At 27.3% G+C, this 12,136-nt stretch overlaps 1 protein-coding gene across 1 annotated transcript in view; it reads right to left on the bottom strand.

Moving 5' to 3' along the window:
- Nucleotides 1-5,027: 5,027 nt before the first annotated feature.
- Nucleotides 5,028-12,136, bottom strand: part of LOC107457168 (uncharacterized) — a 37,982-nt gene continuing 30,873 nt past the window's right edge. The window contains exons 16-17 of the mRNA XM_016075269.4: nt 7,159-7,971; nt 5,028-5,288 (exon numbers count right to left, since the gene is read on the bottom strand). Of these exons, the coding sequence (XP_015930755.3) occupies nt 5,184-5,288; nt 7,159-7,971 (918 nt within the window). The 3' untranslated portion in view covers nt 5,028-5,183. The remainder of the gene's footprint in view (nt 5,289-7,158; nt 7,972-12,136) is intronic.

A 12,136-nucleotide genomic window follows, 5' to 3' on the forward strand; every position in this document is an offset into this window, starting at 1 on the left:
TGATAAAGCAAGATCGTCATGTGACATATCGTGAGATAAAGGCGTCTTTGGACATTATAATGTCCAAAGACGCCTCCATACTATAGTATGACTAGCATCAATAAAATATTACATGAACATTTGAGCGTAAAAAAAATTTGTTCACGTTGGATCCCGCATAATCTGACAAACGCTCAAAAAAAGGCTCGTGTCGATTGGTGCAAGGAAATGTTGGAAAAATACGTTCAAGGTACATCAAAGGCTGTGTATAACATCTACACAGGTGACGAATCATGGATCTATCTATGCATATGAGCCGGAAACAAAACAGCAATCAACTGTATGGGTCTTTCAAGACGAGGCAAAACCAACAAAAGTTGTTCGAGGAAGAAGCACATCGAAACAAATGATTGGCTGTTTCTTCGGCATTAACGGTCATGTGGCAACAGTGGCGTTAGAGCAACGCAGGGCGGTCAATTCTGAATGGTACACGACCATTTGTTTGCCAGAAGTCATCGGAGAAATTCGAAAAAAGCAGAGGAACAGGCGAATCATTCTTCATCATGACAATGCGAGCTCTCACACATCGACTCAAACAAAGGCATTTCTGACGGAGCGAAAGATCGAACTGATGGGTCATCCGCCGTACAGTCCTGATTTGGCACCCAATGACTTCTTATTCCGACACATCAAAAATAAATTACGTGGACAACGATTTTCGACCACCGAAGAAGCGGTTGATGCATTCAAAACGCATGTTTTGGAGTTACCTCAATCGGACTGGAAAAAGTGCTTTGAAAATTGGTTCAAACGCATGCAAAAGTGTATTGATCATCATGGAGAATATTTTGAAAAACAACAAAACAAATTTCGATCCTACATATTTGTTTTTTCATTATTAGGCCAGAAATATAAATAGCAACCCTCGTAGAAATAGAATATTCAGGAATCGATCGTTCCGAATTAAAATAAACAAATTTTTTTCTTAACCTTTCAGGATTCTGTAAAAAAAAAACACACACCATAATTTTTAAAATTTATTTAATTGAGCGGAAACTAATTTTTGATTAGGAGAGAGTAATTTTTTTGAAGCATATATTATACTTTTATTGTGATTAATTTTTCTAAAATCCGATAAACCGTCAATAAAAACTATTTTGTTACTTCTAAACAGATTCGAAAGCATCGAGCTATCCATTTAAAGACATAAAAACGAGTTTCTTCTTAAAAAAAAAAATCTTTAAATGTGATGTAAAATATTCGTATCATTAACATTTTGGTATCAGATTTATTTCTCTAGAAATAAGCAAAATCTTATACTGTTTCATCGATTAGTTTTCGAGTTATGAGTCTTCAGCGAATATTTTCTGAAATAGTAGCGATTGCAGCAACAACTTTCTTTTAATATGAGATAATAATAATAAAAAAAATACTTGCATAAATTGAACATTCAACTTGGTCCTTTATCGTCTTTTAATCGCAAAAATTATGTATTTAAAAATTAAAATAAATTTCTGCAGAATGTAATTAACTCAATATATATTTTTTTTTATCTTCGTGCAACATTCGCCTACATTTCTAACCTACTTACACTTTTTGAATTTTTCTTATTCATAAATAAAAAATGAGGGAGCTTTTAAAGATGAGCTATTATTCCTCTTAGCTCTCTTTCTGATGAAACTGGCTCGTTTGTACTCGAAAATAGAAGCTTCATGACGATTGTTTGAAAAATGAACTTGTTAATGGCAAGAACGGGATTGGATTTGTTAAGGAAAATATGAGAAATGTGAAATGAATATATGATAAATGATACTAATGAATTATTTTTTTTCATCCCTATTTAAAATTTTTAATAAAGATGCAATATTGACTAATCTTATTTGTGTTTTTCAGAAATACGTGAGAAGATGAAATTTCGTCAATATGCCGATTAGTGAAATTCTTTGAGAGGTAATAATGACACCCCAGCGCCCCTGTGCACACACTTGAAAACGTTACTACTATAGATAGTAGTAGTTCATTTTTAAGTTCTTTTCTTCCAATGCTCACCTGGAGAATGACCTTTCGCCATACAGTCTCCTGAAGGCCAGATTGTTGGCCTCTCTTTCAAGGGTACCATATTAGGTGGCCCAACGTTGCCCCCACAGTAAGGACAGATAGTACAGAGAATGAAAGAACATCCATGCCTTGCCCGAGATTCGAATCCAGAACCTTTCCGATGTAAGGCCGATACGTGCTCATTCTTAAGTACGTTTTATTATTTTTCGTTTGCGATGAATTGCCATAAGGGTATCTAGGTGAAACAGTACCCATGGCAGATCTCGAACTGGCGTCTTTTAAGGAATATTATATTTCCTATGCAAAATAAAAGCACTATTGAAGAATGTAATTATCTTTTCCATACAGTAAAAGATTGTATTATATATAATCAAAATTTTGCAAAAAAAAAAAACAAGTCTAATTTTAATAATTTTGCATTTATGCATATTTAAAATCATCGTTGATTCAAAATTACAAAATATTTATGCCATTCACTATTATATAAGATAAAATGAAACAAAAGTAAAGAATAACTGATTTAATGAAGCACAGTTCAATTTTGAAAAAATATTAGTCTGGGTTTCTTTTGAAAAGGACAATAACACAATTTCGAAATAAATATCCCTCATTATTAGAAATTAAACTAAAGGAAGCTATTATTTGGAAAAATATTCATTTTTATTAACAGCCAAATTATAAAAATTTAAGAAGTTTCTGGTTATACATATTCTGATCAAGTCGAATAAAATTCTCACAATTCTAAACAAATTACAACTGATTACGACAATTGCTTATGAAAGTATAATAATTTTTAGAACTATTAAAGCTCTCAACGCTTTTGTTTAAATTTTATTGCGAAGAACAACAGAAAAAAATGGACCTGGTGATTAAAAATTCACAAATTGCTATATTATATTTGTTTGTTTTTACTATTTTCCTAAATCTGTACAACGCTCAAAATAAAAAAGTGAACACCCTGAAGAACTTTTGATCTAATGACCAGATTTTTTTCTTCCGATTTTTATGACTCAATCTTAATGGTACCTAGCTACTTTCTTGAAATATACATACCTTTTTTTGGATTTCTGAAATCCAAAATATGGGTTAGCAGAAATCAGGAAGATATGATCCCAATAGTTTAAGCTGGAAAAATATCACAAGTTTGGAATCCTTAATATTAATTTAAATTTCTGTACATTTAAAAATACCTCGAGAACTAGCAAAGCAAAAGTTTTGCTTACAGTCATAAAATTTAATAATCCAAATATAAGTTGAGTAAAATATAATGTTTAAGAAATATTTATTATTTAATAAGGTGATTGTTGAAAAAGCCTTGATTTATGCGGCAAAAATAATTCTTACATCATTTTAAAGTATCCAATTTTAGATGATAAAATACGAAATTCAAACATTATAGGTCGAATAGTTCTCGTGCAATCAAATTTTGAACATATGACCTTAAAGTATTACTTTTAAGTGATTTTGAAATTATTTCTGTGACCAATATCAAAGTTTGTAATGTAAGGATAACCAATATCAAATCTTGATGATGAGTTCTTAAACTTTCTCTCTTTTCTTTAAAAAAAAAAACTTTGGACTAGTGATAAAGTTTGAAATCTATATTTTTATAAATAACGAAAACTTCTTTTTAGCACTATTAACGGGACAATGCTATGCAATAATCACTAAACTACTTATTTTCACAAAAATTTCACTACTTAGACTAAAACATTAGTTGTTGTAATGTACTAGCAACCAAGGATATCGACAGAAAATTTTTCAGGGAGAGTTGGAAATAGAAAAAAATTCATCAAAATATTTCAATAAACATGTAATTATTTTTTAATTTAAAGAAAGAGACTTTTATTTGAGTTCATATACTATTTCAAAAATTTGTTCATAACTACTAAACCAAAGGTATGAATTTCAGTTTTTTTGATATTTCAACTTAGTGGCAAAAAATAAATAAAAATTATAATACTTTAAACTGCATAAAAAATAAAGTAAAAAATAATTTTTACGCAAAAAAAATAAATAAAGTTCTATTGTTGTGTTAATATTTTGTGAAATGCAAACCTATAAGTTGTTTATAGTAATATATTTATTTTTTTTTGTCATGAAATAAACTTTAAAAATTATTATCAGAAAGAAAAAATTTTGTCTATTAAAACTAAAAAAAAGTGACACTTAAAAATTTCAAATATGATTTTTAATTTATTAGATATTAAGGGAGGAAGGACAGATGCGTGTGCTTCTTTTTAATCCCTCTGCCTCCATATCATAGATAGTAGTAACAAATCTTGCATACAAATCGGGTATGACTCAATACATTTACTTAAATAGTTAGAAAATTATTTACAGTCATTATTGCTTTTCATGATAAAATAGAAAATAAAAGTTCCATTTCTTTTTATTTTCAAAATTAAAAGACAGAAAATGCATACTTCTTTAAATGCACATGAAACTTTTGGACTTAGGATTTCCAGATCATAATTGGCGAAAAATATGGATTTTTTCCAGAACACAATCATCTCTGTTTAAGTCAATAACAAAAGCAATAATACTTTTGCGATATTAATTTTTTTCATATTGTTTATTTGAAACGAATTTATCATTATAAATTTTAATTTAAAATTAGTTTTAGACAATAAAAATTAAAATGATCAAAATAACTAAATTTGCTAACTCACTAGCCATGATAGGTACTATAATATTGAATTTTTTTAAAATACTCGATCAGTCATTATAACATTTTAAACTGATAAATTAAAATATTCTTTAAGGTATTAAAAATAATATTAAATAAATTATATCACATAAGAATAGGTATAAAAAAATTTAATAAGCAATCAAACAAAGTTTTTATTAACATTTCTTCAGTATTAGGTAAAAAAAAATGATAAAGCATGGTTTGAAAAATATTTATTTCTAAGAAATATTTTTTATTTTTCTTTTAAATATGAAAATTGGAAATAACCAAAATAGTCACCAGGATAAATATTTCTACATTAAAAATGTACTCTATTTTATTGCAATAAAGAATACATCATAGTAAAAGTTGATAATTAGTTAAAAGAAAAAAAATGTCCTAGAATATCGGTCGAAAATTTACATATGTTTAATTGACAATATACAAGGATGAATTTATACAAACATAAGAAATCTCAACTATCAGCCAGTTGAGATGATTCACTTAAAACTAGATCAGCACACATTTCATCAAATGTGGGTGTAATTGGCCTAGATTCTCCTGCTTGGTGACATGAATTCTAAAAAAAAAAAATTAAAAACATATGAAATTTATAAGAACACAAGGTAATAATATTAATCGATGATTTGAAACAGTAACAATAATTTAAAGTTGCAAAATAAATTATTATTACAATTACTTCAGAACTTTAAAACTATATAGTATCAGAAAATAATACTGACCAACAAAAATTATAGATGTAACAAATATTAAAAATAGTAGGCTAATACAATCCTCCTTTATTTGAAAAAAAAAAATATGTCAGAAATTTTTCAAACTAATTTCAAATAGTTAATACAGACAATAAGACATTACAAAATGTCGAATATTTATAAAAAAACATTTTGTAAATATTATGTATACTTTGCTAATTTTAATTTTTAAAACAAATTAATATCGTTTTTATTACTTTAAGGATAAATTAAGATATATCCCCATTGAAATCAATTGATTAAAAACTTAATTTACTGAAGCCACCAGAAAGCAGGGTTGGCAAGTTATTCTGACAAGATGGTTTTGAACAGTTTTAACCATGTTTTTATTCGACATCTCGAACAAGATTTCGGTGTAAGGATAATTATTAGCTATTATAAATAGGAAGTATTTATAAATAAATATACATGTAAAATTACAAATGAAGCAGAGTGGCATAGATTAAAATGTAGATCAACTAAAGCTATTATAACATAATAAAATTTATTCCAATAACTATACTAAATATTGATAGTAATGCAATTAAATTCTTAAATTGATAAAAAAATTATTATCTCATTTAAACAAACATTTACATTTTTGTAAATTATAATTAGTTCAAAAATCAGCGAATATATTATAGAATGAATAATTTATTGGAAATATTCATGTACAGTGTGCCAAAAAAAAGACCACTCTGAATATCTTTTGATTTAATAATTGGATCTTCATGTTTTGGGAATCTTTCTTAATGCCTTGAGGGGGTTAACTCAAATAGGCTAATCACTTAATGCAGACAATATTTCAAATTACGAAATCAGGCACAAAAACGTACTATCCAGAATAAACAATACCCTTTTTTCAACAGATTCAGATTTCTGACTCCCAAAATATAGGTGGTAGTCGCAATCTAAGAAATATGGTGCTCTTTTCTTAATATTGAGTATATATATATATACTCAATATTATAATTAATTTATATATATTTAATATTAATCAATATGCATTGTAAACCACTCATTTATACATTAAAGGATGGCGTAAAATTTTTTTGCTCATTTAATTACTTTTATATCAATCAAATTATTACTGTTCTATCTTTATTGTTAAAGTGCTTTATAACCTTTTTTCTAATAAATTCAGTCACCTGGGATATTTACTTATTAATCAGAATGAAGCATTCCTGAATCATCCTGTTTACAAACATTTTTGTTTTATAATGATCTCTTTAATAAAATTTGAATGCCACATTTTAGATTAGCTAACTATAATTCTCTGTTCTACCTCAGAATTCTTTTTAAAGAATTTTTTTTTTTTAGCAGTGATTATAATAATTTTAGAAATAACAAAAAAATTCCGTTTAGACAACCAGAGACTTGTAATCTAGAACATAAATAATTACAGAAGAAAATAATAACCGTAGGTGTCCAAGATTAATATAAAAATACGGTTATTTAAATTACATTACTGAAAATCAGTTACACTGCGAAAATTAAAATAAAGATTGTAAAAAGAAGATTTTGTTGTTAATAGTTAATTGACGTAAACATCAGAATTAAAAGCGCACCTTTCATTTCTGGTTATTATTGTAGTAAAATTACTAAAAACATAAAATTAAAAATCATAATACATGGTTGTAAAACTTAACAATTACAATTTAAGTAATGTTTGACAGTTAAAAAAAAAATTATTTTTACCTGGTTTATTTCTTTTTCCACTAAGTTTAAGTCATCTGTTTTTGTGGCGTCATTTAAATTTTCACTTTCTGTGACTTCTACCACTGCATTCTTGATTATTGTACCATTGGATTCTTGATTATTTTCATCAACAGTTACATGTTCCATAATACTTTCATTTTCTGAATCAGATCGACTAGAGTTCAGGGATGTATCAAATTTAGAAGGACTACTGTATTCTCCTTCAGGGACAAATTTGTTTTGAATTTCTTCATCTTCAACGCTATTATGAGTTTCTGGTGAAAGGCTTGCATTATTTTCAGCAATATCAATTTGAGAGTCAGCAACATTATTTTCTTGATTAGCGTGATTCGTATTATAAACAACCTCATTCTCCCACCCACTGCCAATATCCTCTTCCATAGGGGATTCCATAGGAGTACCATTGGATTCATGATTATTTTCATCAACTGTTACTTGTTCCATAATGCTTTCATTTTCTGAATCGGATCGACTAGAGTTCAGAGATGAAGTACTACTGTATTCTCTTTCAGGGACAAATTTGCTTTGAATTTCTTCTTCCTCAACACTATTATGAGTTTCCGGGGAAAGGCTTGCATTATTTTCAGCAATATCAATTTGAGAGTCTGCACCCTTATTTTCTGGATTAGCATGATTATTCCAAACAACCACATTCTCCCATCCACTGCCAGCATCCTCTTCCATAGGAGATTCGAAAATATTTTTTCTGTTTGTAACTGCTTCAGGGAATTTCTTTTTGGGCTGCAGCAAATGCCTAGCTATACCCTTAGCTCGTTGGCTTAGCAAATTTATCTAAAACAAAAAAGCTTTCATAAATAAAATAGATTGTCGATAATAAAAAAGAATGTATATGCATTAAAAGTTTGACTATGCGACACACTTGGATCTGGTGTTGAGAAGCTAATTGATTGTGTTAATCAATAAATATCTCAGACATATTGAATATAGTGATCTGACAGTATAAAAATCTTTCCATATAAGGTTAGGGTTTTAGATAAACTAAATTAATTTAAATGTCAAAGATCAGGATTAACAATCTAAAACTGACCAAAGGTGTATAAAAGTGTACAAAACCTATGTATTAATAAAATACTTAACACATTCTTAAAATAGTTAAAATGCTCTTTTAAATAAAATTTGCATAGAAAATTGGCCCCCTAGAGTTGGATTTTTCATATTATTAAGACAATGCCTCTGTTTATGTTACAAAATCTTTACAGTAATTGTTTTTTTGCTTTACAGTAATGCATGCAGTGAAATGGCTGCCTGCACATATTTCTTTAGTAGTTTCAGTAGTTTGCATTGACACATAATCAAGATGCTTAGCATAAAGTTGAAAGTTCAATATCAATTGGAACCATAGAATTCATTGCATTTTTTGAAATCTGCAGGTTTAATAAATAAAAGTAGAGAAAAGAATTTATGCAAACATTATGGACTGTGTTTTCAGAAATGCATTATAAGCTTAAAATAAACAGAATTGTAGGACAGTAACTAAATACATTTATAATAAAATATAGATAATACACAACATTTAACATTATAAAAAACAGAAAATTCAGTGTTCATTCTAGACTTTAAAAAGGGCAGGGCACTAAAAGCTGAAAAGGAAACTACTTCCCTCTAAAAAAAATGCACCTATCACAAAAAAGAGCATGGTTCACAAATATTTGCATAACTTTTAACATCCAAAATATACAAAGTTTTTAATTTTAACATTAAAAATCTTATTGTTTTTAAATTCATATATTCTATAAATCAAATTTAAAATGAGTGTAATTTTCTAATTTTGAAAATGGTGTATATTAATAACTTATTAAACATATCAGGATTTTAAAAACAATGTCAAAATTAAAGGGAAAAAATATAAGCGATTGTAATACTGCCGAGAAAGCAATCGAAAATTAACGTAGACTTACAATGAATATAATATGAAATTAGTAAGCCATAACATTATATTAATTACATCGGAAGCGAAAAATCCATGAGGAAATAGTCATGAAACGACAAACAGCTGCTGAAAAAACTATCCATAAACGATGTGGATTTACAGTAGAATTAATCTAAAATGAAAATGTGACTCCTTAAATCGAAAAACTCGCTTGTTGTAATAACATATAAAAATGATCAGAATAAGAAAATACAAGTTAAAATTGCCATCAATTGGGATGGAATAGTCACAAATGAAACACTTTAAAAAGTGATAATTCAAATTCGGAATTCAAACGTTGTATTAAAACTTAAAAAATTACAAAAAAATTATGAAAACAACATGCGAAAGGCCGAAAAAATTATAAATAACTGCCGATACAAGTATTGAGTTAATTATAAAGTTCGGGCCGATTAGAATAGACATGGACTTTCCGAACGTTGTAATAGCATCGTATTAAAATTAATTAAATTTCAAAAATCATGTGAAAGTGGCCAATAAATGACAAATAACTGTATAAAACCTACAAAAAATGGAGTGGAATCGTGATAGAAATGTCTTGAATCTAATGCATCAAATAGCGATAATGCAAATTTGAAATGCGGACGTTGTAACAGCATTGTATTTAAAATATCCAATTTGAAAATTCACGTGGAAAAAAAATGACAGCTTTCGAAAAAAATATCATCATAAATATCACATGATATTACGATGGAATCGTCACTCATCAAGCACATAAAATAGTTGAATATCCAGGCAAAAAAATGACAGTCTTCGAAACAATTAAAATGTAACGTAAAATTATGATGGAATCGTAACATATTGTGCTCATTGAATATTTATAACTGAAATTCGAAATGTCGTAATAATATAATAAATACATAGGAATTTGAAAATACATACAGAAATGGTCGAAAAAAGAGATTAATTACGGCTGAAACAAGATTTATTTCTGACAAAAAAAGATCAGAAAACAAAATGGATTTATCAAAAAATCAGCACGAATTAGCACCCTTTTAATCTTTTGGGCCCCTATTCAGATTCATAGGACATGTGGAATTATATCTAATATCGGATTAAGAAAAAATAAATAAATAAATAAAATAAACATAGAAAATAACATATTATTTGTTACAGATGTGGGTGTTTTTAGTAGTCGAGTAATACATATTTATTTAAAATTTTTATACCCATTAAAAATGGAATGCTTTAAAAATGTCGGATGTTTAAAAAAAGCTTAATTAAAATAACGCCCAGATCACCCAGTCTCCGTTTGTTTACTCACTGATAGGACTGGGCTATAAATCGATATATCGATTCAACGCCTGATACATCGATTTTCGTTCCAGGCAATGCACCAGAAATCTGATTTAAGCCGTCGAGTAAAGAAGACGAACAATATCGCGACACAAGACATGCAAGGATCTCTTACGTTTCGATGTCAACTCGCGCTGGGGAAGACGATGTTCGTATTGTTATATATCGCTTTGATTGATGAGCGATAGAATCAGTTTTGAGAACATATATCGTGATCTCGCATGCTCGTTACTGCATATCTTAGTTTTTTTCCCTACTTTGTCGCGACTTGATATCGTTTCTTGTAGATTATTTTCAGTGGGACTGACTTTGTAATCGCCGTCGTTACCTTGTTCTGAACGTAATCTATTATTGAAAAGTATATATAAAGAAGTGTTTCTTAATTAATTAGTAAATTTTTTTTTGAAACAAAACTTTCTTTTTTATTTTTAAATGTGAAAATTAATTTTGATATTATATGTTTAAGTATTATTTTACATTATTGAATTTATTACAAACTGAAATCCAATTTAAGGTGCCCATAAAGAATTAAATTAAAAAGTAATTAAATTTGTTAGGCTATTTTTTACTTAATTTCAATTTATTAAAAACTTTTTGGATAAAATAATAATTTAATGGGGTTTTAGTACTGATTTTAAATTTATAAATCTTTCGTTGTTTTCATTTTTATAAATAAAATTATAACAAAACTTATTTTTCCTCTTTTGGATTTGGACATAAGTCAATCAACTTTGTTTATTCAAAAAATTAGTTATGTTTGCGATTGCGACTTCTTTTTTTAAAATCACTTAGCACTTTGTTTTATTAAAGAGTATAATCGTGTTTTTTAATTTTCTTTCAATATTGTCAGTTGAATATATTATCGAATATCATAATTCTTTTGTTTTTACTTTTAAGAAATTAAACCTTACTTTGTTTTTTTGTTCAGAATTCGGTAATTATTCAATTTAACTTTATTATTTATGTGATATAATAATGATAAAAAATAGTGTTTTTTTTCTTTTTGTTTAATTTATTTAGTACATAGTTTTAAGCATACAAATAATTTTTAACGAACTTATTTTTTTAAATTTTCTTTCTATATTGTTAGGTAAATATATTTATAAATTTCAATTATATTTATTTTTTTATTATTCATTTTTAAACTAAGAAATCTTTCGTTATTTGCGCGATCATTTTTAGAAAATATAACATTAATATCTTTCTTAAGCAAAACATATACATCAAATTCATAAATTGATTTATATCAATCTGAGTGTGATAATAGAAATCTGACTTTCTGCGCCTTACACGTAAATGAATGAAAATATGGCATTAATTTCATACTAAATGAATAGGGAATGTATATGAATTGAACTTTTATAAAATTTAACTATCAGTAAATTTCATGTGGTAAGAAAATTACACTAATCCAAATATAGTGTCATAGTATCATAAAAATCATTTAAGCAATAAAAATAAAGCTATTTTTAATTTTATAACCGATTCGTAATTCACAGGCAAAAGTTGCAGCTAAATGAAAAGTTACTGTCACAATGTAACTTCAAAAATATAAGTTTTACTTACTTTACTTTTTCTGTAAAGAAATTAATGAAACATAATTTTATAAAATATTTAATAATACTATTATCAGGTATGCTAATTTTTACTTTTTTTAATATATATCAAGTTACCATAAATAAATACTTTTCTTTCGTCCTTTTTAAATTG

This window comes from Parasteatoda tepidariorum, chromosome 8 (assembly GCF_982258835.1).
Source record: "Parasteatoda tepidariorum strain Cologne lab strain chromosome 8, Ptep-v5.0, whole genome shotgun sequence".
NCBI lineage: Eukaryota > Metazoa > Arthropoda > Arachnida > Araneae > Theridiidae > Parasteatoda > Parasteatoda tepidariorum.